A 27,264-nucleotide genomic window follows, 5' to 3' on the forward strand; every position below is an offset into this window, starting at 1 on the left:
CAGCTTTAGGTTATCTGCATTAAGATGGGAGAAGGTGCCCAGAGAAGGTCTCTTCAGACAGCAAGCTGCGGTTACATATCTAACTTTAGACAACTGAGGTTAGGTGAGATGAACCCTACCCAGGTCCTACCAGATGAGTAAAAGAACATATTCTGATATTTCTAATCATAAAGAATATCTCTGTTCTCCAAGAAAATATGACTTCTCCAGGGATTTGGGTCAGAGAGGGGGGAAAAAGAGCTACAGTGATAGTCAGCATAAAAAAAGGGGGGCTGAACCAAGTTTGGAATAACCTTATATAAGTGAAAACATGAGAGATTGAAAATTAATTCTTTAATCTATTTCAATTATAAAACCACAAGTAACAATAGCAAGTTAAAATAATGAAAGGGTAAAATTAATTTTTGACTGACAAGCTTCTTTAAACAACATGGCCTAATTCTAAATTAATATCCGGTGTTTACTCAGACAAACTGTACTGAAGTCAGGATGTGTCCTTGGGTAACAGCAAAAATGCACAATACCCTCTTTGTAATTCAAAGTGACCAAGCCTTATAGAAAAAATATTCCTAGGTATTGCTGCTGTAGGAAGACTTGTCTGTAGCTTTCTGTGAATGCAGAAATACTGTATACTACTCAGGATGCTTTTTCCAGTTTGTTTTTCTTTTATTATTTTATCTTGAAATCTTTGTGAGATAATGAAATGGATTAAAAGCTGTTCCTTCACTAAAATATTCATATGTAGTGCATGAAAAGTCATTCGTATTCCAGCAGTTCTTATTCTCACTTACAAAGAGTGCAGTTTGAATCTGATTTTCCAGCTGCCTTGAGTTTTGGTCTGTATTATTCTGGCTCCAACGAGCTCATCTTCTTTCAGTAAATATTTGATGTGCTGAAATCAATAACAAAATTCTGAGCTGCTCTGTGGTATTCAGACGAAACGCTATACTTGCCAAAGACTTTTCCAAGTATTTAAGCTCTTTCTTGATATGCAGCGTGTCTGACAGAACTCTAGTTCCAGCCATAGAGACACAATGTCCTCTGTAGCTTTGTTGCTCTATCTTTTGAATTCTAGCTGTGTGTTTATATTGTGGCTGATTGCTGCCAGTTTTGCGGTTTCCTGTCCCCTGTGGGCCCAATCATGTCACAGGGAGGATTTTTGTTTGAAGAACTGCTGTTCATTTTAATTGGGTGCACGTTGTGCCTCTGTACATCTTTGATAATATCAAAATTCATCCTGCTAAAAGTGTTCATCTGGACTGATATGGGCTGCATTCGCCGTGTTTATAGGATCCCTGACATAACACAAAGATGAGCTGAAAGTAGTACATAACTTTCACATCCCTAGAATTGCAGAAATCTGAGCACGAGGGACTTGCATCAGAACAATGGATTCAACCCCTCACTGAAGTTCTTGATTTGAACTTCACTATCCTATGTAGTTACTAGATTTAGTTCGATTTAGTTCTTCTAAGAAAATGCAGTCATAGGGGGCAAAATATGGAATGTTCCTGCAGCATATTATAAACAGAATTAATTGTTATAAAGATGACTAAATTCATGTTCAGTAAGTAACTCTGCAGTCTTTTTGATTCAGTTGAAGCATTACAGCAATTATCCATTTGGATGACTTTTTTTTTACATTACTTCGTCTTCAAGATTGAACACTCTAAGTGAAAAATCATTTTCAAAGCAAAAATCAAGATTTGTCATTCTGAAAATGTTTGAGGTTATTTTTTAAAATAAAAAATCTTTATTAGAATTTTTCTCCTCTTGTTCTCTCTAAAAAAAACCAGCAAAATTGAAATGATTTTGCAAAATATTATTACTTTGCCATTTTTACCTTTAATCTTTTAATTTTTTAATCAAAATTATTGACCAGGAACAATATTCAATGGCGAAATCCATCTGTGTCAACCAGAAATATAAAGCCAGCCTTTTGAATGCTTATTGGAGAGACAACATAACATGGTTAAATATGATATTTCTTGACAGATGCTTATTTGGAAAATATCTTCATTGCATCCATAATAGTGGAAATAATTATTTAGGGTATAAATTCTAGTTATATAGTGTAAAGTATTATACAAAGGGTAAAGAAAATTCCAGTAAAATAAGAAACTAGGCTGTGTTGCATAACAAGAGAACATACGCAATGCACCAGTCACAGCTGATATAGGGGATGATGATCTCCCTTTAATGAACAGTAGACTGCGGTCACTGGCCCATGGTGGGTAGGCATGCGTTAAGTGGAACAGTCGGAAGTCAGATTATATGAAAGCTGGATTGGTCTCTACCAATAAATAATAATTACTAATAAATATAGTCATGCTGAAGTAGAAAAAAATGTAAAACCATTGAAATTAATTATTTTTGTGTAATTTATTTCTGCATAGATAGGAACCACATTTAGACGTATGGCATTTTACTAAGTCTCTGTTTCACATGTATATTTTTTGCAACAGGTTAGTAGCAAAGATGAAGATTTTCTTGACCTTTCTGTTGATGTGGAGCAGAACACATCAATTACACACTGTCTAAGGTAAATGAATGCATCTCTTTGGCAGATAGTTCTGTCTGACTTTGCTAAATTCCCAAGTCTAATAGGTACAGAAAAGAGAAGTCGAATAACATTGGGTTTTGAGCTTTTCCTAAGGAGAAGAAAAAGACTGTAAACTGGATGTTTCCTTTAATGACAAAATATACATTAAAGTATTTTGTTTTACTGACTTTCTCGCTCAATGTATGTGTTTGAAAGAGAAAAAAATCATCTCTTGGGGAAAATAATTGATTGCCTTGTCATCAGGAAGAATTGCTGCAGAATAATAATTGGCTTCAAAGGGATTTAAGTGTGCTTATCTTTAAGCTTCTGCTCAAGTGCTTTGTTGATTAGGACTTATGTGCATATTAAAAGTTAAGTGTGTGCTTTGCAGAATGAGTGCTAGAGTCCCTAGAGGGCATAAGATTTCAAAAATCTACTTTTCTGACGTAGAAGTTTCTTATTCTGTGTCTCATCCCAAAATTACGGGGAGAAGTCTTTTATTCTAAGTTTCAGTTCTGCTCCTATAAACTATAAAACAAATACTCCAAAGATCAACATAATTTTCAGACTTGCATGGATGATTATTCTGAGAGATTTAAAATATCCGGAGTTTTGACATTGATAAAATAAACCGGTACCTAGATTTAAGACAATACGTTGCTGCTCTAATGTAATGATTATCAATTGGTCAAATTGCTCTTTCAAGTTCCAAAATTGTTACTAGGTTTGATATTCCATTTAGCAGTTATTCTGGAATGCCTAGGAAGGGTTGCCTGGCATCTCACCCCAAGCTGAGAGTTACAGAAAGAGAAAGCATGTGAGGTACTAACCATTTCCTGAGTCAGAAAGCAGTGATTTCTCTGTGGATACCACAACTGTAGTAAGTAACTTCTCGTACACTTTTAAGTGCTAGATCCAGTAAGATTTTTCCTTCTCAACTTCTGTTTGGTGTCCTGTAGGATACTATAGCAGTCCTTAGACCTCAAGTAGTCCACACTGCGGTAACTAGACTCATATTAAAAGGTGAGAAAGCTGAAAAGCAGCTTTGGAAAGGAGTGAATTATTTTCTCTTTTGCCCCGTTGTCTCTTTGTCTGTTCATGGGCAGCAATAATTGAACCAGTATTGGTACAACAGGATTTTGTTTGCATACTTTTAAGTTCTTTGCTGTAGCCACTACTTTGAACTTGTTTTTGTCAGCATTGCTTACCTTTCCTTATGGTTCAAAGTCAGTTTGAAATCACACTGACATGCAAGGACGCTGAAGTGTGTATCTTCTGAGGTCATTTCTAACCTGAGTTGTTATTTGATTCTGTGATACACAGTTACTGGAGACTGAGCACTGACTTCTTCTTACAGGTTATCCTGGTTAACTTGTTAGAAACCTCTGCTGTTACCATCTGTCCTTCAACTTCAATTTTTTAATTTAATTTCTTAGTCGTTAAGCTTCCTGGAAATGTTTTATTTGGAAAGGCCATTTATGCAAAGGCGTAGAGTGCTTCAGTAGAAGTACCGATAGCATTCCTACTACTGGACAGCCAGTGGCTGTAACTTAAGATGTGGAAGAACTGCATCTGCACTACTGCAACCAACAGGTGAATGGTGGAGGTGAAAGGGACACCAAGAGGGTAGCCCCTATCTCCTCCTCAGATGGGATGCTTGTCCAACCTGTTCCAAAAGATCTTTTTGCAGTAGTAGCTTGATTGCCCATCCCAGTCCTTCCTGTTCTTACTACTAACAAGTTTTCCCCACTGTGTAACTTGAATCTTCCTTGTTTCAGTTGAAGCCCATTTCTACCTGCTCTGTGTACTCTGGACATAAACCAGGGGTTGCTCCCCTTCCTCTTACAGCAGCTGTTTACATACAGGAAGAACATCATCACTTTCTTATTAAGTTGAACAGCCTAAGGTCATTCAACCTTTCCTTCACAGGCTATCTTCTCTACATCTCTGCTCATGTTCTTTACTCTTCAGCCTTCTCTCCGATTGAACCTCTCTCTCGAATTCTATCTTTCTTGAAGTGCAGTTGCCTAAAATTAGGCGCAGCGTTCCAGCAGAGATCTACACAACCCTGTGAAGAATGGATGCTCTAAAAGTTTATTTATACATCCCAGTACAGGATCTGCCTTTAGTCCAGCAGAATGACGTGCATTTTGAAGTCCACCCATTGTTCTTTTCGGAAATAAAGGGAAGCAAAACCCCAGTTTCTCTTTTCTTGGAGTGGGAGGTGCAGGTTGCTGTTTACAGATTATACAGGAAGAGAGTCATCACCTATCATCTATTCTGATTGTCTTTTACACTAGCAGCATGTCTACTTCTGTTTAGAAAACATATATCCAGTTAGAATATGGATTTCCTCTTGTTGCTCTGTGGTGCACAATTATGCATTATTAAACAAAGCATAAGTGCTTTTGTGGTTTCTGTTAATAGGAACGGCCACGTAAGTTGTTACTCTTTTTGTAAACTTTGCTGTTTCCTTTTTTTTTTTTTAATAAGTGCTTTGCTGTGTCTTTACAGCTTTAAGTGCTACTGCATCAAAAAGGCAAATTAAAGAAAAACTCTGCAAGATAAAAAAATTCCATTCTCCTGTTAAAGTACCGTATAAACAGAATGCTGATTGGCCTGTTAATGGAACGGGAAAGAGTTAGAAATGTCTTGAAACTAGCTCTGCAGGTATAGAGAAAAGTCCCTCAAGCCTATAGCTCTTGTACATTCAGACTTTGCGTGAACTCCAGTCAATGATCTGTTGTTTTTAACTGTTCAACATCTATTACAAGTGCCATGCTGAAAATTCTCAAGTGATGAAACAGCTACTGAAGTTGCAGTTGTAAAGGGCAGCAAAAGCATCTCATTCTCAACCACGTACCTCCCTTCCCCCAAGGGAAGAATTATTGCTTATAATTATGCCACCGGTTCTGTTCCGGGTACAGAAAAAGGAATTAGTATGTGCTGAATAAGTTAATTAGGAGCACCTCTACATTCCGTGCTTTGGTAGAACAGGGTAACAGCCTGTCAGGTGGAAGTAGAAGACAAAGGAACAACAGAACAAACACTAAGGGACACGTAAGGGAATGCCCCTCAGCTTATCAAGTATTTGCATATTTCTCTGGGTTTCACAGACATAATTCCCATAGCAGTCAACTTATCATTTAAAATGTTAGATATTATTGCTTTCAGAATAATTACTACATTTTAGGAGGAATTCAGAAACTCTGTGAGATTAATTCATTTTCATGGGAGGCTTGGCATAGAACAAACTGATATCTATCAAATTTCTACCATCTGTACATGTTTCTTTATATTAGAAAAATATTCTTTCCATTGCTTCACTTTGAGGTGGGAAGAAAACTAATAAATTCCACAAGTTTATTTGTGGGTTTGTTTTTTTTTTTGAGTTGAGACTTTAGGCTTTGAAAATAAACATCAGACTCTTTCCTTAACAGAAGACCTAAAACCTACACAAGGACATTCTACTGAATCATGTAGCATTATGTTCCCCACACATATAACCTGTCTCTAATCTCTTCCAATGTTTCGTCTCTTCACTTATGATTCCCTGAAAGGTTACCGTGTTTTTTGGAGGAATTGGCTGAATTCAGTTCATTTTGTCTTTAAATTCAAATGTGAAATCAGATATTTGAGGTCCATGTTTACCACTGAAGCAAATACTTTCCAGTGATCATGCTTTATTTTTATTTTAGTTTAAAAATTATACTTATGATGAAAGTTTTGTTGCAACTTACCTTTCAAGAGATGTACTTTGTCCTAAATTTCAGAACTTTCTGATCAAATTATTTAAAGAAAAAACTCAAGTAAAAGCATTCTCAGTTAGTATAAATATTACTCATCCATATGAAGTGCCTCTCTGTCATGCTTTGTCAACCTTAAAGAACTTAAAACTTGAAAATGGAAAATCCTCCCCCTTTATGAAGTTACGTAAATTAGTTCTAATACCTGGCAATTGCCCTGGCAATCTATGTCATCTTCAACTCTCCCATCTATCCCTGTGGTGATGATACCAGGAAGAAATAATTGTCCAGAATCCTTCCTTTGCCTTTGTCAGATGATTCTGGTGCTGCCTACTGTGAGAGCAGGCTGAACTTGCAGACAGTGCAGCTTCAGCCTCTGTGTGCATGAACTGCAATGGTAGAATGGAGTTTATTTGGTCCAAATGGGTCAGAATTTGTCTGGAGTTCAGAGGTCTATGAGGTACAATGTGGGTGTTCAACAGAAGAGTTCTATACTTCAGATATATCTATTTAAGGCCCAAACTCACAAGAAAACCTCCGTGTTCAAGTGGAAGATAGGTGCTTATGTCTGCATTTACAGTTCTGAAAACACCTGCTCAGCTGCAATGTGACACTAGAGGTGGCAAAAAATTACTGTAATTTTTTTTACAGTTAAGTTTTTAGGTGCCTAAAATTCTGTTCCAAAGCATATCAGCACTGTGACTTCCGACAAATCTTTTATGTGAATTGAGAGACATTATCAAACCAGCCTTCCTCTGCCTCTCACTTCAAAAGCTCAGTCCAGAAACATTTCCAAGTGTATTTACTTGATCAGGATTTACAAAATCTTTTATACTAGCTGACACTTTCCTTTTTTGACAACAAGAAGGTATAATCAAATAACTGCTGGATGACAGTTCAAGAAGTCAGAGGATGCAGAAAACTGAGTTCAATTTATTTCTTCTGTGTAAGAGGATTCAAACCTATCTTACAGAAGAACAGCACAAATGTGAGTTATTTGGGGATGATACAAGTGCACTTGAAGCTGTTCCTTTCTGCAAATAATTTAAAAGGGACTGGATGGATTGAGTGAATACACCCAAGTCTAGGCAACCTCTTGACATGTAAGAGACCAGGATATAAGTCCTATTTTGAGACACCTGACCTGTATCATATGGAGTTCTTACCTCCTAATACAGGGCTGTCATAGCAGCCAGATACCTTAAGTTCTTTTGCAAACCCTGTGCGGTTGCTTTAGGTGTTTTAGAAAACAGGACTCAGTGGAGAGAGGATTTCATCCTGTATGTCTTTTTAGGGTTCCAGTTCATCAGCCCAAGTGGGGCAAAAGTGTTAAGATCCTTTAAGAACTGACAATTGTATTTACTTGCAGAGACTTCAGTAACACAGAGACATTATGTAGTGAACAGAAATACTACTGTGAAACTTGCTGCAGTAAACAAGAGGCACAGAAAAGGTAAGCAAAGAGCAGGCTATTTCACCATGTCCCTCCTGGGCTTTGACAAACCTCTTGGTATTTATTGTGTTTAGATACCAAGAAGGCTTACACCCCAGCCGCATCCTCTGTGTGGGCCAGAGAACCTACAGATAGATTGAAATCTATTACATGCATCTTAGTCTAGAAGCTACTGCTAGTTGACTACGGTGACTCACAAAGTGCTTTTATAATGCAAATGGTTAGTCATTAAGGAAAGACAGAATGGCTTTGAACTGGTCAAGTCTTTACCATGTGTGCTCTAATGGTTTCACAGGATGAGAGTAAAAAAACTGCCAATGATTCTTGCCTTACACCTCAAGAGATTCAAGTATATGGAGCAATTGCACAGGTATACTAAGCTATCGTACCGTGTAGTATTTCCTCTGGAGTTACGTCTCTTCAACACATCTGGCGATGCTGTCAACTTAGATCGGATGTACGACTTGGTAGCTGTTGTTGTTCACTGTGGAAGGTAAGATACTTTCATGTATATCTTGAGCTATTGCCAGACATTTGCCAAGGGCAGAGGCGTGCCTGACAAAATGTGGGGAGAGTGGGAGGGAGGACATAAAGCCTCCAGCTGCACCAACTTGCCTGTGTCTTGGCCTGAACCTCTTATCCATCCCCACTCATAGGAAATCTGTACTTGGTTAAAAAATAACATCTCAGGCCTCCAAATTCACAAGATTGGCTTAAATTAATGGAGCTGTCTCCTTCCTCATCGGCCCACTGAGAGAGCTTGGAGCCAGGACACTGTGAATGCTAGACTCTGCTAGCATGTAGGCCTTACAACAGATCACCTTGGTCTCCTGTCAAGGCAATGAAACTGATAGCTTTAATAAAGCTTCTCACATATGGGGTATTGTCAAATATGAAACAAACAGAAAAATCCTTGGCTTTCTAGGAATATGACTTGTTCTCCCTCTTCTCAAAGACTGTACGTACCTAAATATTCAGGGTGGATACCAAACAATTTGCCCCCTTAAATTCAGCTCATAATGTTTTTAAAGTATTTGCAACAGTCATGCCATGAGCATGTTCAATAGGTTAAGTGTTCTATAGGTTAATTTGCAAATGGTCATGGCACACATGAAAACAAGACATTTAGCTTTCAGTTGATGAAATCTTTGCAACAAGTCTGTAAAAAGGGGAAAGGAGTAAATGTCTGTTGTACCTTCAGGGGTGGGTTTACTATGTTTTTCATAACATTTAGTTATAATTCAGTCTGCTTGCATATAGAAATGTGACTCATCAAAATACACTCAATAGTATCTTCTAATATTTTGCGGGTTGTGTTTTTGTTTCATTTTCTAGTGGACCAAATCGGGGGCATTATATTACTATCGTGAAAAGTCATGGATTTTGGCTCTTGTTTGATGATGACATTGTAGAGGTCAGTATACTGAAGGTCTTGAGCACAACTTTTTGTGTTTATGTTCTCGTATCTACTTGGGGTTAAAATTCTGATCCAGATCTAGGTATAGATTATTAGTCTGCAAAGCCACAGTTTGGTTGTAATGTGACATTTAGCTCAACTCTGTTAAAAAGTAAGATTGCAACCAAAATTTTTAGTCCTGTAGTTCTTACTCTGTCAATGTCAGAGGGGGTGTTTTATTTCAGACATTTTTAATATCAGACTTCAAGGGTTTAATTTGGAATGTTTTCTATATCTAATAAAATCAATTTAATTCATTAAACCCTAAAATATCCAGGAACTATGTTGCAATCCTTGGCAATATCACTTGGCAAAATTGGTCTTGGGAAAGCTAGCGTTGCTGTTGAATTTTAATTTTTGAACAATTGGAAAGTTACAAGAAAGTCTGGATTCTGTAGTCGATCTGGGTTTGTCTGAATGTAAATTAGAGTAGGATCTGGCTGAAAGTTATTACAGATTCTGTCTAAGCATTCTGCAATTCATTCCTAAGCAAATCTTCTATGTCATTGTGGCACCTTGGCAAAATTGAGGTCTTGAGTCTGGTTTCCCAGCAGTAAATCCAAAGGAGGAAAGTAAGCACTGGGACACTGGATGGGGCATGTCTTCAAAAGGGTTTTTGGAAATCTTGGAATGATGGGGTCACATATGTGTTTTAACCGTGTTCACCACTGTATTCCAAGGAGTCTCCCTCTTATTGGAAAAAGCCGAATTCAGTTAGGTTCACTAAGATGAACATTCCTATTGACTTCCATGAGCGAGACCAGTAGGGCTTAGCTCCTGAACATTACCCTTTCACTGCTTAAATTGCAAACAGGATTTGCTAATTGCTACCCTGAAACAAATAACTGAGTTTGTCCTTTGTGTTTATACGGTCATTTAATCCATGTTTGGTATTTCTTTTACCTAACAGCACATTAAAATTTTTTATTTATTTTGCAGAAAATAGATGCTCAAGCTATTGAAGAATTCTATGGTCTGACCTCTGATATATCAAAAAATTCCGAGTCTGGCTATATTTTATTCTATCAGTCAAGAGAGTGACTTGGCAAACTGTGACAATTGCGCACAATGATGCTGCACGCAAAAGAAGGTGATGGCCCCCCTTAACTGACTTTTACACTGACAACATCTTGTATGGTTGAACAATGAAACACTCTGTCTCCTATTAAATGATCTACGTGACATTGACTATAACCGTCCATTTTTGACATACAGAACTCTGTTTTGGGGAAGGGGGGGTTGTTTGTAGTTTTTAAGTCTGATTGAAGAATTAATTGCAGTCAGATTTTAGTGGAATTTATATGGACTAACATTTACAGATAATAAGATTTGGATGTCAACTGTTAAACCCAATCCAGCTAGAGTAGTATTTTATATGGAAGTGTTCATTGCATTTAGGGCAAAATTGTTTAAAACTTTCTAAATGGCTTTGGGGTGTGTTGATTTACAAAGCATTCCTTTAAATACGTCCTGACGTATACTTACCCATTTTAAGTGTAAGGGAAAAAAATCTATTTCATGATGATTGGAATTGTGGTTGTATAGGGGATTTTTTTACGTGCTACTCTCTGCTGCAAAAGAAGACATTCTTCCAAAATCATTTAAGTTTTGGGTTGTTAAAAACTTTCAGTGCATAACCTCAGGCCTAAAATTCACATAGAGGGGATTAAATTATGGTGGATCTAAGTAATTCTGTATGTCCAGTCACTTTGTTTATCATGAGATAGTACAGATGAGGTGAGATTTCAGAATTTACAGAGCACTGGAATAAAGGGAGCCAGATGACACATATAACAAAGAGATAAATTACATTTATAGAGGTTGAGCTTATCTTTCTCTTAAAAAGATATCATACGTTGTTTACTTAATTGAGTTTGCAGATTGCAACACTGCTCGCGTATAAACATATCCATCAGGACTGAAATTACACAGTCCATTTTAATAAGCGTTGTTCCTACAATGCGTAAGACATGGCTTGATCCTGCAATTTTCTGAATATCTGTAGGTCCCATTTTCATTTCTCAAGACAGAGTCCACTCCTTAGCAACATAACATAGTACATAACAACCATTAGTTTACACCCACTGTCACGTATAGATCATCTCTAACATTTTGGCCATGTTTGACAGCATTTGGGTCACCACAGAAAAAGATAGGGCTCTGGAGTATCTGATTTTAAAAACATCAAAAGGCTTAGTTTGTGATTTTACTGGGTGAATTTGGCTGGCACTAGCCATGCACTGGCAAATAAAACTGCTGAGCTCACATATTGGGATTTGGCAAAGAATGAATGTAGAAGAAAGTATCGATAGGGTATGAGAAGGGATTGATAGCAGGTTGAGGCAGTGGTAACGCTGGGTAACTACCTTGCTTGGTTTGACAGTTTCACTCCATCATAAAATTCTTGTACTTCAGTAGCCTAATTCCTATTTCAATGAAGTCAACGTCAAAACCACTCTCGTTGTCTTCAGGGGGGCTGACAGTTGGTTCTAGTATTTACAAGGAAATATTCTCATCTTACAAAATTTATTTCTACCCGTTGTATTTCATTCACTCTTGTTAAGTATTTATTAGACAATGTTGCTTTTGGTCCTTCTTTTCTTTAAGAAGCCTGCCTGCCACTTTATGGCCGACACTCCATTTCAAGAAATGGCTTTTGGAGTGCAGCTAAGTCTTATATTTTAGTCTTGTGTAGGAAAGAGGATAACTTTTTTTTCTTTGTAATCTACTGTGATTGTGAAATAACTTTTGTTAAATAATGGTGAAAATGAAGTACTAGCTTCTAGTGTAACGTCAATTGAAGTTCAGTTGGATTATCAATGGCCATTTTGTAAACTAAGGAACTGTAGCACTTTAAACTGAATGAGAAACAGAAGTGGACTTTTCATCAAACATTATTTGTGATTTATCCTGTTATAATACCGGTACAAGAAAACAGACATAGAATGTAACCTTAGAGTATTTACTTAGGTGAAGCAGAGATCACTCACATGAACGAAGGTTGGTGTGCAGGCTCAAGACAAGCATAATTGGGCTGTAGCTCCAGCTCTTTTATTGATGTTAGAATGAAATGTTCTGTCTCTAAGACAGAAGACAGACATCTTACAGGTGACTTCAACTCTCACTGAGGCCCGGGAGCTTTTCCACTGAAAAGCTAAACCTGCAAATCACTCTTTAATGGATTTATTTATAAGCATTCAGAATTTCTATATAAAAATATAATAATCATTTGCCTTTTAAAATGGGTACGGTTTCCTCGTGAATGAAGGCACTTTCTAGATCAGCATTAACCAATGCTGGTCCAAAGGTCTGTACTTCACAGTTTACTGCTGAACATTCTTAGGGCGTTCTTCAATTTTAAAACAAGCAACAAAAAAGATATTCTTGAGGTATCATTTGTATGTTTAGGGCTCATGTTTATATGAAAATCATTTTTTCATAAAAATAATTTTTAAATCAGTTCAGTTTTAGGAAATGTTTTCCATATTTCAATCGACTTACCTGAAAATTGATTTTTTTGTGTTAGGATTATGAATCAATATTTAAATGCTAAAGTACAGGATAATAATCTTTGGTTTTCCTCAGCTGCAAGACAGCTCTAGGTTGTAAAAACATACAGATAATTGCAGTATGTTAATGAGAGTAAAATTATTAGAACAAATCTTTTCCTAAAATATGAAAATCCATTTTAAATTCATGGTAGCCGATGAGAAGATCACAGCACTGGTATCACACCAACCCAACATCAGTGGTCTGACATCAACTCTGAAAAATTGTAGAATACTCACTTTATGGTAACACTAGCTAAACAAAGGAGAGTTTTCTTTTAATTAAAAACCTAAAATTGCAGTCACAATTCTATAAATTATATCTAATCTACAGTGTGCTGAATTTCTTGACTTCAGTCCAGCAAAAGCGTTCCATCATGGCTGGATGAAGAGTGCCAGTCTAGGCAGCAGAACTTCCCTTCTCTGTTAAATTAGGCACATTCACACGGGTTTTGCAGGACTGGGATCCTCATAGGAACAGTCATATGATGTAACGTATTTCAGCTGATTAAATAAAACATAATCCTTTTTCCCTTTGCTTATGTAGAGATTTCCACTCCCTTATGAAAGAATGGAAAAATATCTAGGACAATAAAAGCTTTTCAGCCAGCAGCTAGAAAACAAAATTGTAGCACAGATGTCTAATAGTATTCTGTGCTTCCCTAAAATGACTATTCTTACGGTGTTGGGTTATGAGTATGTTGGGCCCAATGACATCTGAAGTTTTCTACTTCTTTCACACACAGTTGCTGAGATGCATTTGTCCATTTATAAATCTCATTACTGTGTTCTTCCTTATAAAAATGAACATTTTTGTCCTGTGCTGTTTTTCCATCGAAGCCAATGAAGCACTGCAGTGCTGATGAATCAGTTATCTTAGAGGATGAGCTCAGACCTCAACTTTTATGTTTCACAGAACAGGCTGTCAGGATTTTATGTAATTTCTATTTTTGGGACGTAGCAGAGGGAGGCAGAAGAGGGGAGTGATGGAGAAACCATACCAGTGAAGCATAACACCTTGTTGAAATTAAGTCCCCTAATTACTCCTGTCAATTTTATTTTAATAATTTACAGTTAAATTAGAGCATTAGATTACATCTTAAAAGTCCTGTTCCTTTAGCAGTTGGAGGAAAGAAAATAAAGCTGTAGGTGTTTCCTTTGCATTAAGTTTAATAAATATATTAAAGACCTAACTAAGCCGAAACTGAAATTTACATTACATGGTGGGTCCTAAAGTGCTGCCACAACCTGTCTTTTGTCTTCAGACATTACATTGCATTCCCCCATCTGCTACAGCCTCGTGTACCTGGGACCTGAGCCGACAGCTTCCAGGTGCCAGGGATGTGATGCTCTCAGCAGCAAACCCTTCTTGTTTTGTCTCTTCTTTTGCTGCTTGCGGCTGACAAGTGAGAGCAGCATCTTACAGCTGAACGTGTGCTGGAAATTGTAACAAGTTTTGGCTGTGGGCCTGTTCTTTGCTGGTACCGTTTATCAGTGTGTGTTTTAATTTATTTGTTGCTCTGTTATTGTATTTGTATAATAATTTATGTAGTTAATACTATTAGTTCTCTGTTTTAATTTTTACGTACTTTATTTTTTTTTAAAATGTAATCAACCCAAGCACTTTAAGCAACAATGTCAATCTTGTGAAATTCCAATCAGATTAACATTTCGCCTTTGTCTTTTTGCTTTTGCAGCTGTTTGCTTGTGATCCAACCTCTCTAGTTACAACCCAATTTCCATTTTTAGCCTTGTAGTCCTAGTTGGGCTGTAAATTTGGGAAGCCCAGATTTGTTCGTACATAACAAGGATTTACTATGTCTCTGCTACACGTAGGAGTGTGTACCTGATGAGTTGCACTCACAGTGCATGTTTCACTGCCTGTTTTGCCCTCTACCTGCTAACCCAGCTGAGAATTGCTGTAATACTTTAATCCGTGGCACAGTTACCAATGATTATAATTTAGAAAAGCTCCATTTCTCACAGGAGAATTCTCTTTTACCAAACACAGAGTGAGCTGTCAATCATCTGATGATACAGATACTGCACTCTTTGCCATTTTACCTGTCCTCTGTACAGTCTCAAGTATGAATAATCTCAAGAGCTGCATTTATTCTTGGCCCTTGCGTGAGTGCTAGCAAGGAGAGCAGTCTTTTTGCATCCTCCTTCTCTCCACTTGGGCTCGTATAAAGGGAAGAGATAATGAAGTAGAATCGGTGCTCATGTAAAAAAAAACGCACACCATCTATCAAAGACACTGGATGTTTCTTAGAGGCCAACATCTGTGGTATCATATCAGAAAGTCACTGAGTTTCTGTGCTGTCACTGTAAAGGTTATTAGTTTTTTAGACTTCGTATTCTCTTTGATCAATGAAAAAAACCAGGGCTTTTTCCTGTTGCATCAGTTCTGTTGCTGAGGCATTTCTTCTCAATTTAACATGGCACTTAGTATTTAAATAGCCCTTGGGAAGACACCCTTTTAATTTCTTTCCAGTTAACATGCATTTCTTCAAAGAGATTGCTTGAACCGGTCCACAAGGCTTATTCAGATTAACACCCTCCTTTTGCATACAAGGTCAAATAACACCTATCAGGAGGTATGTCCCCACCTGATGGGGCCATCTGGGCTAAGCCCACCCCTTTTTACACACTAATGATTCTTTACCCCTAGGAGATTTGCTTGCTGGTCTTGCCTGAATGATTTTATATGAAACCGCACATAACTCCCTTTATTCACAGTCTCAGAGTTGCTGTAATTCTTTACTAACTCTGCTTCTTTTTGTTGTCAAGACTGGGACTATTGCACAATGTAAAATAAATTAGCTTGTGTGTGCCATTCGCAGCGGTCAATTTAACAGCCTAGAGCTTCTGATGAGGGCAGTTGCGGGTGGCAACTTCACTGTATGTAAGAATGTTACAGAGTAAGTGACTGTTCCGTGACAGCGCGGTAGGTCAGTAGGAGGAGCTGGACTGTCACACAGCTTCCTAAACCGCAGCTTGTACCCGCTGAAGCTGGTGCTCCATCCTCTAGGTAATCCTAACCCTTCTCCTAGGGGTTCCAAAGTCGCAGGAGACCTTTGCGAAGACACCTTGCAGTTCACCAAAACACCTTGCTTGCCACAGCAGATAATGAATGTTTGCAAACCCTCTCTCCCCGCTCGCCAGAACCTCATTAACAGGTGTACATTCCTTGAAGAGGCTGAGCTTATACCTCAGCTTTGTATTTGCAAAGGTGTTCATATTTGCAGATGTCCCACGGCAGACTGTGTCCACATTCTAAATTGTTTCCTAGTCATCTCAACTCTCCTAACAGCAAGAGCAACATCAGGGCAGCCACGTTGCAGGTTCAAGCGCTTTCCCTGGAGACAATTTTCTAGCTTCAATGGCTTTTGTTAAAGAAAAGATAACACAAGCCCCATAACTTATCCATGACTCTTTAGGAGTAAAGTCACCGTACGCTGTTCAAATATTTGTGTGGGGTAGGGGGAAAAAGAAAGAGAAGAGGAAGAAATACAGAAAGGCTTGGTTTTTCGGAGGCTTTGAATATGTATATCTGTTTGTAAATATGTAGTCCCTCTCTACCTTGTCAAAACGATACAATCATAATAAAACAACTGAAATATTTTGTGCTAGCTTTTTAAATGGAGTAAGAGGTAGTAAAATTATTAGGCACACAATTGGGGATACATAAAAATACTGAATTTCTAGTAAATCGTACAATACACGGTGTACGTGTACAGTTGAGTATCTGCTCTTTTTAATCATGTACATGTAATTAAACCCTGCACTACCTGCAGAAATGTAAGATAAATCTCATGTTGGTTATTAAGGTTGTAACATAAGAAAACAGTATTTTCTCCTGTTAACATGTTTATATTTTACATAAAATAAACTCCCTGGCTGACCTTGCTTCCATTCAACTTGCTTTGAATTCAGCTGGAGCCAGACTAAGGCCGCCCGTCGGTGTTGGTTGTTACACAACATGCTTCCGAATGGCAGGTACCTGCATTCTTACAGCTGGCAAGGCTGCTGAGGCTCCCTTTTTATTTCATTTAACGGAGTCATTGCATTTTAAGCGGCTTCAGAGAATACTTCACCACCTGGGCTAATTGCCTCCGAAGCATCTCAAGGGAACAAATTTTGCATGCAGTCCGTGAGTCGTCTTGGTGGAATATACACACAGCTGCGTGGGTGAGCTGTACCTGGCTAAAGCACGTCACTGACCTTGCCAACGTTATTGAGAACAGCTAAAACTGAAGAGAATAAAAAGCAGCCAGAATTGAACTACATTTTGCAGGATTGGGATTCTTCAACAAGATTCCCAAGCCTGGGATTTTTACCTGTGACTACCGGAATGGGAAAGGCTTTTGCTAATGAGGTTTAAAATTCTGTCAGAGAACTGTGAGGTTCCTGTAGTCTGCTCATTTTCCTGAAGTTATTCATTAGCAAACACAATTTACTTTCTCAAAAGTGAGGTAAATAAAAGGCTGGAGTTTCTTACTCTCGTCTAAATGGATTCTTGTTATTCCTTCAGAATCGTTTAAAGAACCAAAATCAAACATAGCTGTCAAACTGCGTGTTAAATTTATAGCTATCATGCTATAAGATTTATGACACATCAGACTATCAAAGGACTAGGTTGAAAAACACTTCACATCTTACACTGCAGATTTCCTCTCAAATTAAAAACTTGAAGCACTTCCAAATTTATTGCTAGGTTATTAGAACATAAGCTTTTAACTGCAGGATGGAGACAGAAATTTAAAACACAGGAGATGACTGAAATTAATAAATCACAAATCCATACTTTTAAAGCATTTTAAAGAAATAAAATTTATAGTGTACATTTAAAGAAACCAAGGAAAGTTTTCCAAGAGCAGGGTTCACAATCACTGTACGTGGGCTCCACTAGAATTTCTCCCACTTCAGAAATGCACTTTCCCAGAAGCAGTATGATGTTTACCTACGTCTCTGTTCTGTATTTTTTGGTATGAGTTAGATTAATCATTTTCAATTAGATTGGGTTGTGTTCTGTGTACCAGATAAACGGAGAAATGCTAAAAATATAATTTCATCTTGATTGAAAACTCAGGTATGGTAGGAGAAAATGATAAGATTCCTCATTTAAATACACTCAGCAGACTTGGAACAACATTTATTAGACATGACTAAATTTATGACATGGAAGACCATGTTTCTGGAGATGTTACTTGCCTCGAATGTCTGTGTGCAATTCAAAAATCAAGTAAAAATTTTTAAAGAAGAAAAATAGGACAACCATTTTCAAGACATATAAATATAAATATGGTAACAGAACATTTCAATTGTCTGTTCTGAAAAATTTTCCTCTTCACTTATTAATTTTTTATCAAATAGTAGATTTCTCCACCGCCTTGTTAAAGTTCACTGACCCTCACTGCATGACTCATTTGGCTGCCCTGTTGTCACCCAGGAGCTTCAAGCTTTCCTCAGTCTAAAGAGATTGTAGCCACATCTCCTTGCTGTCTCTGGGACACCTCTGTGGCACAGGCTTCGGGGTCACCAACCCTCTGGAGACCTGGATATTCCTGGATCCTTTTTCCCAGGGCACACCAGACCAGAACCATTTATGGCTGGACTCGATCTGAAAGGTCCCTTCCAACCTAGACAGTCCTATGATTCTATAATCACTTTTCCCTTTTTTTTTCTGGATGGTTCCCTTCCCCATATTCTTATATGACTGGGGGGAGGCACTCTCAGTCTGCTTTGCCACAGCAGGTGTCTACTGCTCTGAGCACAACGTTAGGGTTCAGATGTGAAGGATGGGCTGGCTGAGAAGGAAGCCATTGGTGGCATTCACCACTGTAAAGAGTGATCATTATCAAAGTGAACGTACTCTTTGCCTATATCAGTTTAGCCAGCCACAAACCCTTCACTTGGTGCTAACAGTGCGTTCCATCTCACCACAAATACAGAAACATCAGAGGAGGCAACAACCTGGAGTTTGCAGGTTGCCCCAGGATGCATGGAGAGACCTACCAGGATCAAACATAGTTCAAGAGGTGAGACTGATAGATATTTTTTGCCAAATCACTGCAGGCTAAAATAAAGAGGTTAATACCGTAATGAAATTTGAAATAAGCCAGAGTGAAACATTATCCTTTGGATTCCATTTCACACATATATTAGGAAAAATAGTCAAGTCATGTTCCAGAACAGCAAAGATGTTGAAACAGAAGATACGGATTTCACCCAACATTGCAAACTAGACATCACAAATGCTTAGCCGTCAACCAAGAGGCTACCTGATAGAGCTAAATTCTATTGTTGACCACTTCAGTGTAGCTGTAGAGAAGCTCCACACAGGTTTGCAGTTTTACAGCGGGATTAGTAATAACAGAAACTGGAATAAAGTTTCTTACAACATCCTTATAAAACTTTTGGTGTGCAGAGCTGTGTTTTCCATGCATCTGTAAGACGTGGATGTGTGGTGTGGTCGATGTGCTGGAGGGAAGGGATGCCATCCAGAGGGACCTGGACAGGCTTGAGACGTGGGCCTATGTGAAGCTCATGAGGTTCAACCAGGCCAAGTGCAGGGTCTTGCATGTCGGTCGAGGCAATCCCAAGCACAAATACAGGCTGGGCGGAGAATGGCTTTAGAGCAGCCCTGAGGAGAAGGACTTGGGGGTGCTGGCAGATGAGAAGCTCAACATGAGCAGGCAATGCGCGCTCACAGCCCAGAAAGCCAACTGCATCCTGGGCTGCATCAGGAGAAGCATGGACAGCAGGTCGAGGGAGGTGATTCTGCCCCTCTGCTCTGCTCTGGTGAGAATGCACATGGAGTACTGTGTCCAGCTCTGGGGCCGTCAACATACGGACATGGACCTGTCGGAATGGGTCCACAGGAGGGACACGAAGATGATCAGAGGGCTGGAGCAACTGAGGACAGGCTGAGGGAGTTGGGGTTGTTCAGCCTGGAGAAGAGAAGGCTCTGGGGAGACCTAATAGTGGCCTTTCAGTACCTAAAGGGGGCCTTACAGGAAAGATGGGGAGGGACTCTTTGTCAGGGACTGTAGTGATAGGATGAGGGGTAACGGTTTTAAAATGAAAGAGGGGGGATTTAGATTAGATATCAGGAAGAAATTCTTTGCTGTGAGGGTGGTGAGACACTGGAACAGGTTGCCCAGGGAAGCTGTGGCTGCCCCATCCCTGGAGGTGTCCAAGGCCAGGCTGGATGGGGCTTTGAGCAGCCTGGTCTAGTGGGAGGTGTCCCTGCCCATGGCATAGGGTTGGAACTAGGTGATCTTTAAGGTCCCTTCCAACTCTAACCATTCTGTGATTCTATGTGTGTAATACTGTAACCACTGGAGAAGAACTACAAATGGGATTATCTCCACTCTCTGAAAACACAAAATCTTACCCTTTATTTAGTCACTAATCATACAATTCTCACCGTCATTTATGAAGCATTTTTCATCCTCAAAATGGTTTACCAGAAAACTGAATAAATTTCCAGCCCTTAACTTGGTCAGAATAGTAGAAATTGGGTAATATGTACCAAAATCCCTACATATTTTAGATAACTACAACTTCACCTAAATCTGGCTGCCCCTCAGCTAGACCAGTGTAACTGGTAGGAACATTTTCACCAGCTCCTCAGCAGCTGCCTTGATGACCTATTCACTTCTGGATGTGGTTCAAAGTGCAGATCTTGTAGCACATTGCTCCAGTATAACCTGATCCCTTGCTATCTCCGAAACAGCTTGTCTTGCCTGGAATGCAGTGGGGCAGCTGAGGTTATGCGGGAAGTTTGTCATAACGGTGCTTTGCTTTCCAAGGAATGGATTAGCTTTCTTTTGCTCCCTAGTAATTGTTAATTATTTTGCCCTAGCAGGAAATACTAGGCAAAGCGAGGATGATGTGATTTAATTGGTTTATTTCTCTTTCTTCACTCGGGATATTTCCAGTTACATTTTCAGATGAACAAAGGTATTCTGAGTCAAGGTCATTGAAGTTTGGACTGTTTTAATTCTGCAAGATGAGCAGTTCAGGCAGAGACCAGTGTTGGCTAAGACACCAGAATGGCGCAGTTGCCCCTCAGAGGCTGGCCTTGAAGACAAAAAAAACCTCAAAAGGTAAGCAAAATTCTTCCCCCTAACCTTTACAACTGCGATAATTTTAAATGCTCAAGTATAGGTTGCTAATTCCACTGTTGACATATATGGGATGTTTCTGGGCATACTGCATCACTATCCTGCAAAGTGGTTTCAACCAACATTGAATTAAACACACTTTTGCAATATCATGCTTCAGAGCAGTGTTCAGTATTTATATTAAACTCTATTTTTACAGTGGCTTAGAGAAGGTGATGCAAGAAATCTAAAAGCTTTATTTTATGGCAATGCTACACATTCATACTCATTTATTGATCGCAAATGCATTTACAGAGGATGAGGAAAGACAAGCAGTTTATCGTAAAGCAAGCGGTACTGCAGAATACAGAAGGTGCGCAGCCAGCATTCAGTGCAATAACAGCAGTGAATAAATGCTCACTGTTTAGTAGGTCCGTTTAGTTGCCATGACACTTGTAGAAGAAATGTACCTAGAGACTGTGTTTCCTTAATATACTCAATCTCTTGCTCTCGCTCTTGTGCAGTCAATCCCAGCCTCCAGATACTGAGCTGAAAACAAAGCACTCCATTCACCATGTTCTACATACAATTGAACTTTATTTATCCAAAAGTATTTTACTCAAAATCCCTGTAATATGAAAATGAGCCGTATACCCCAGGCAAAACATTTCTTACCTTGAACCTCTGTTAAACCTGAATTCATGCAGCTTTCTTAATGAAAAAACCCAAGAAGTAGGTTCCCTGGCATAATTCCAAATGACACTCTGCCCCCTTTTTATTGGTTTGGGTTTATTTTTTTCCCCATAAGTCATGGTACTTTGCAACCAGGCAAAAAGGTCCAGTCAGCGTGGGTTTGTGAAAGGCGGGTCCTGCTTGACAAACCCGATCTCCTTCTATGACAAGGTGTCCCATTTAGCGGACAAAGGAAAGGCTGTGGATGTTGTCTACCTAGACTTTACTAACGCCTTTGACATCGTTTCCCACAGCACTCTCCTGGAGAAACTGGCGGCTCATGGCTTGGATGGGTGTACGCTTCTCTGGGTTCAAAACTGGCTGGAGGGCCAGGCCCAGAGAGTTGTGATGAATGGAGTTAAATCCAGTTGGTGGGCAGTCACGAGTGGTATTCCCCAGGGCTCAGTATTGGCCAGTTCTCTTGAATATCCTTATCAATGACTGGACAAGGGGATCAAGTGCACTCTCAGTAAGTTTGCAGATGACACCAAGCTAGGTGGGAGTATTGATCTGCTTGAGGGTGGGAAGTCTCTACAGAGGGATCTGGACAAGCTGGATCAATGGGCTGAGGCCAATGGTATGACATTCAACAAGGCCAAATGCTGGCTCCTGCACTTGGGTCACAACAATCTCTAGCAGCGCTGCAGGCTTGGGGAAGAGAGGCTGGAGAGCTGCCTGGCAGAAAAGGACCTGGGGGTGCTGGTCAACAGCCAGCTGAATATGAGCCAGCAGTGTGCCCGAGGAGGTTGTAGTGGTGGGGTCGGTCTCTTCTCCCAAGTAACAAGTGATAGGACAAGAAATGGCCTCAAGTTGCACCAGAGGAGGTTTAGATTGGATATTAGGAAAAATGTCTTCACTGAAAAGGTTGTCAAGCATTGGAACAGGCTGCCCAGGGAAGTCGTGGAGTCACCATCCCTGGAGGTATTTAAAAGACGTGTTGATGTAGTGCTGAGGGACATGGTTTAGTGGTGGACATGGCAGTGTTAGGTTAACAGTTGGACTTGGTGGTCTTAAAGGTTTCTTCCAATCAAAATGATTCTATGATTTGCAATACCAGTTCACCAGCTGCCGTGAATTTTGCAACCGTTTAATATCCAATGTTATAGGGCACATTCACAGGACTCACCCTTCAGGAAAGGATGTTCAGGAGAGCAGCAATGTCTACAGACTGAACACGAGAGTCTGTGACTTCCAACCTCATCCCTATCAAGAACTCATTGTATTACATGGGGCAAATAATGCAACCTCTCTCTTCCTCTATTTCCCACCTAGAAAATGGGTATGCCACTATTTATCTACCTCAGAGAACTATGGAGCTTAGGTCAGGGGAGTAGAGGTTGCAACTTCAATTACTCTCATATGCACAATAATTAGGTTATAACAGAATATGTTTTCCTTTTCAGGCAGTCTTTTAATAACTGCAGCACTCCCTTCAAGGGGGGACAATTGCAGACAGTAAGACTAGCTGACCTTTATTTGACAGGTAAAGATCTTTACAAAGAGATCAAACAACCGTCCAGAGGTGGCAGGAATTAATTCAGTGATACAAATATACTCCAAGTTTGTCCTGAAAGGTCAGTATTATTGAGTTTTATTTCCAAGCCACATACCCCATCATAACCCAAATCAGTCAGTGGGCAAAGATCAGGGCCAGAGTGAGTAATAGGGGACCAAACGAGGGAGCTGCGGCACGTTTCTTGCAGCTCGCTGTCTCTCACATGACCGTATCTAGAGATTTCAAAGGAAAGGGGTAAAACCCTATCGCAGACAGCTATGAAATAAATGACCCATTAAGGAAGATCGTTTCCTTAGAAAGAAAAGAAAGGAAAGTTTCCAAGGGAAATAAACTTTCTCTCCAAACTTACTCAGTTAATTGTTGCTTTTTTTACAGATAGGAATTAGGCTAATGGGCTGCGCGACGCATACTGCCTGGTTCTTTACATGTTTGCTTAGCTCATTTGCCCTCTAAAAAGTATTTTGTCACCCGTAATAGTTTTCCATTTGTGCTTTAGATAATAAGATGCTATCATGTTATTTACAGTGTTACTTATTCTATCTTGGGCCCTTGGAAGGATTTTAGGATGGCTACAAAATCATCAACAAAACTGATCTAACAAGGATAAAATAATACACTCAAACCACCCCCCCAAACCAACCCATCAATGGTTTTATGAAGTTAAATATTAAAAAGGCAAACAACATTTTTTTTCCAGAACTCTGTCCTAAAATTATCTCTCTCCTGGGTTTTGTGCTCTTCATTTTAAGCTCATTTTTTCCCACCTACAAAACAGAGGAGTCAGCTAAATCATTGCAATGTTCTGAGAAGGAAATGGTTAATATTCATGAAGGGGAGTACGAAATGCTGTGTTCCTTTCATAAAGGGCAATTCCTCGCCCACATGGGCATTTGGAGCTCATAAGGATCAGGTTTCCAAAAAACCCACGTTTTGAGGCTGGAACAAACACTAGCAAATATGCAGAAGTGAACCATCCTCAGCTGTTACAGGGAGTGACTGGTGGTTTAAAGAGCTGCCTTTCATTTTCCACGTCCGTTCCCATCAGACCCTTTCTACTGGGCAGTGAGCAAAGAAAAGGCAGCTATTCTCTTCCAAAAGCTGATAAGATCTTTTGTAGAAGAAAATTTGCATTTGGCTGAATGTTAATTTTATAATGCGGTCTAACTACAGCGGAATAATTTGCTTTTGTTTCCTCCCCACACCCAACCCACGCACGGCCAGGAAGGGACTCTACCTAACCTTTTCAACTCCTTCGAACAAATAAAGCGAACCAGTATGACTGTGTGGCTTCTCTGCTTAACAGAGAGATACTTCACAGAACGAATAAGAAAAGTCAAGGGTTTGGGCCATACCAGCTATGTGACACAAAAATGTTTTGTGTTTCTTAGTGCTTTTCTTTGTGGACGTTTACCAAGTGTTGCCTTTACTCTTTGGCTTCACAGCCTTATAATAATCATCTCAGCATTCCCAGACTTTGGGAAAGGTCAGATCCAGGCCTAACACCAGTTCCAAGTTTTATGAGTTTGATGTAAAAGCATTAGTAATACTTGTTTTCAGAAGCAGCACATGGGACCCAACTGAACTCACATTAGGACTGCTGTGGGGTTTACAAACCATATGGTTCAACTCCATTTACAAGTGGCAAAGGCTGGACAGCTTGTGCCTAATCTCCTGATGGGTGATACGGTGGCTTAGATAACTAACACAAGTGGGTAACGCAGGAACTTGTAAGTGACACGGATTTTTTTCTAAACAGTTAAATCGTCATCCACTTTTACTTGCTTCTCAGTCAACACGGTTTCACACACTAAGAATATTCTGGCTCCCAGATTTGAGGTCTGCTTGAGAAAGCGATGGGAGAAGCGATGGATGACTGCCTCAGGCGCGAGCCTCGGGGCACGGGCATCCTTGCGCTCCAGTGTCCTGCAGTGCTAATGAGGGCATCAGGCGCCATCCTACTTGTCACTTCTTTAAAACGATTGTTTTAATACCATGTGTGCACAATTGTTTTGCAACCGCAGCTTCTTCTCGTGTTGCTGTTTCCTCTGGACTCTAACGCAGACATTAATCAAAATAGAGAAGCTGCTGTAGGAGAAAACTGTGATCTTTTTTCTCTAATACAGTGTATTTCCTTGGAGGCAGATGTATTTTGACACTGATCTCACTCACGCTGGAACTGTATTTTCCTACTTCTGTGAAAAAGTACTGCTTTTCTTCCTCCCAAATCCTACCTGCTATCCTTTCGTAACAGGAATTTAATAAAAAGCCAAACAAAGCAACCCCCCTGTGCCTCAAAAAATCCTAACTGCCAGTGGATGAAACGGACCAAAGCACTGATGAATGCGGTCTGATGAAAGATGAGCTCAAAACAGAACACCATATCCAAACAGCCCCCAACTGGCATGAATTATCATCGTCTATATCCATGCAATATTTGATACACGGGAACAGATGGGAAAGAAATCCTGCCTTTCGCATGCTACAATTCGATGTGCTCTGGGGCATTCACTGAAGTCAATGGGAGCAGTTTTTATCCTGTTGGGTCAGAAAACTGGCTAAAACAGCCGGTAACTAGGTGTCTGTTAATTGAAAGTACACATATAGTACTCGTAACTAGGCGCATGTTACTGTACTTGAAAATATTGAGTAGAGATGTTGGACCTTGGCAGTCTGTGATGAATTTCCTCAAGTTACAAGCGCTCTGACAGCTTTGCCTGTGCTTTCCAGGACGATTTCCAGACAACCTGAGTCTGAAAAGACAAAATAGAGCCAGGTTTCTGGAGGAAATATCAGCTCCAGGAGTGTGGCTCATCATGAAACTTCAGGGATTGGAGGTCAGTGATTTCTTTCTCCTCCCTTTTAGTACCTGGCTGTAGTCTAAGGACTTGTGCAAGAACAACTTGTACACAAGGATCTTGAATAAAAGCAACTTCTAAGCTGCTTGATCAAGGGTCTGTTTGACAGAGACCCCTCTTTGGTTTTGGGAGCAAAGGGAATTTAGAACAAGCATGTGCTAAACCTTAAAAAAAAATACTCAGAAATATTTTGATGCTGCCTTTCTTTTGATAAACAATAACTCTTTGCTATCTGAGTCTCTCATAAGTATGTATTTTGTCTCTGCAGCAGTAAATTTTCGGTCTCAGTACCACAGCAGACAGAGGGAACAGTTAAATTGAAAATTATGTTTATTATTTAGCTATTTTGTGACTCCTTTCGCGTCAATCACTTGCATTTAAACCACCTAAAATCTCTCCTACAAGCATCTTTTGTGTGCATTGCTATAGCAACACATAAAGGAGCAAAAGTTTTTGCTTTACTGTGTACATAAAATATAAACCCACATTTTACAGATTCTGGCATAATATGTAGTCATTAATTCCTTAATTAACTTTTTTTTTTTTTTTTAAAAGACTGGTATGTTCTTTGGAACGAGAGAGGGGGCAAGTCCTAGTCTATACTTTTCAGGACCATGTAAAGAGCAGGAAACCTCTACAAAAGCATATTGATTAAACGTGAGTCTTTCATCCTCTCCTTAGGACCCTTGAAGTTACCTCTGGAAATACCTGAGCATGCTCCTTTGCAAGGACCCAAAAGCCTTTTACAAGTGTTTGTCTGGGTAAAGTCCTTGACAGGAGCAAGACAACACCCCAATGACCCTTGCAATGCACCCTGGAGTTCCTAATTCCATCTCCCTAGACTCATAAAGGCCCCCTGACTCCCATCCACACCCTGGACCATTTGTCCTTCTTCCCATGCCCGCTGGCCAATAGGACCCTGAGATATTTATCCAGGTTGCTTGTTTCACCAGTAAACTATCTGCTGTTACTACAACAAAGGGTAGCAAGTCACCTGGCTCTGATGAGGGCTGGGACTCAACTAAATAACACCACTAACACCACCAAAGTGTCTCCCATGGACCACAGCAGTGGAAAGACAAATGTCATGGTGATGATAGAATCACAGAATGGTTCGGTTTAGAAGGGACTTTAAATATCATCTAGTTCCAACCTCCTGCCATGGGCAGGGACACCTCCCACTAGACCAGGCTGCTCAAAGCCCCATCCAGCCTGGCCTCGCACACCTCCAGGGATGGGGCATCCACAGCTTCTCTGGGCAACCTGTTCCAGTGCCTCACCACCCTCACAGTAAAGAACTTCTTC

At 39.7% G+C, this 27,264-nt stretch overlaps 1 protein-coding gene and 1 long non-coding RNA gene across 11 annotated transcripts in view; both read left to right on the top strand.

Moving 5' to 3' along the window:
- USP46 (ubiquitin specific peptidase 46) overlaps positions 1-17,245 on the top strand; it is a 34,504-nt gene extending 17,259 nt beyond the window's left edge. For 2 of the 3 annotated variants that reach the window (XM_054203490.1, XM_054203492.1), the window contains 5 exons: positions 2,466-2,542; positions 7,658-7,741; positions 8,037-8,234; positions 9,077-9,155; positions 10,137-17,245. In XM_054203490.1, the coding sequence (XP_054059465.1) occupies positions 2,466-2,542; positions 7,658-7,741; positions 8,037-8,234; positions 9,077-9,155; positions 10,137-10,238 (540 nt within the window). In that variant the 3' untranslated portion in view covers positions 10,239-17,245. The remainder of the gene's footprint in view (positions 1-2,465; positions 2,543-7,657; positions 7,742-8,036; positions 8,235-9,076; positions 9,156-10,136) is intronic. The other variant, XM_054203491.1, reaches the window with a different exon arrangement.
- Positions 17,246-20,558: 3,313 nt separating this feature from the next.
- The window catches only part of LOC128910563 (uncharacterized), a 33,631-nt gene continuing 26,925 nt past the window's right edge, over positions 20,559-27,264 (top strand). For 7 of the 8 annotated variants that reach the window (XR_008466764.1, XR_008466768.1, XR_008466765.1 and 4 more), the window contains exons 1-2: positions 20,559-20,859; positions 25,832-25,938. This is a non-coding gene — a long non-coding RNA (uncharacterized LOC128910563). The remainder of the gene's footprint in view (positions 20,860-25,831; positions 25,939-27,264) is intronic. The other variant, XR_008466767.1, reaches the window with a different exon arrangement.

The sequence above is a fragment of the Rissa tridactyla genome, chromosome 5 (assembly GCF_028500815.1).
Source record: "Rissa tridactyla isolate bRisTri1 chromosome 5, bRisTri1.patW.cur.20221130, whole genome shotgun sequence".
Taxonomy (NCBI): domain Eukaryota; kingdom Metazoa; phylum Chordata; class Aves; order Charadriiformes; family Laridae; genus Rissa; species Rissa tridactyla.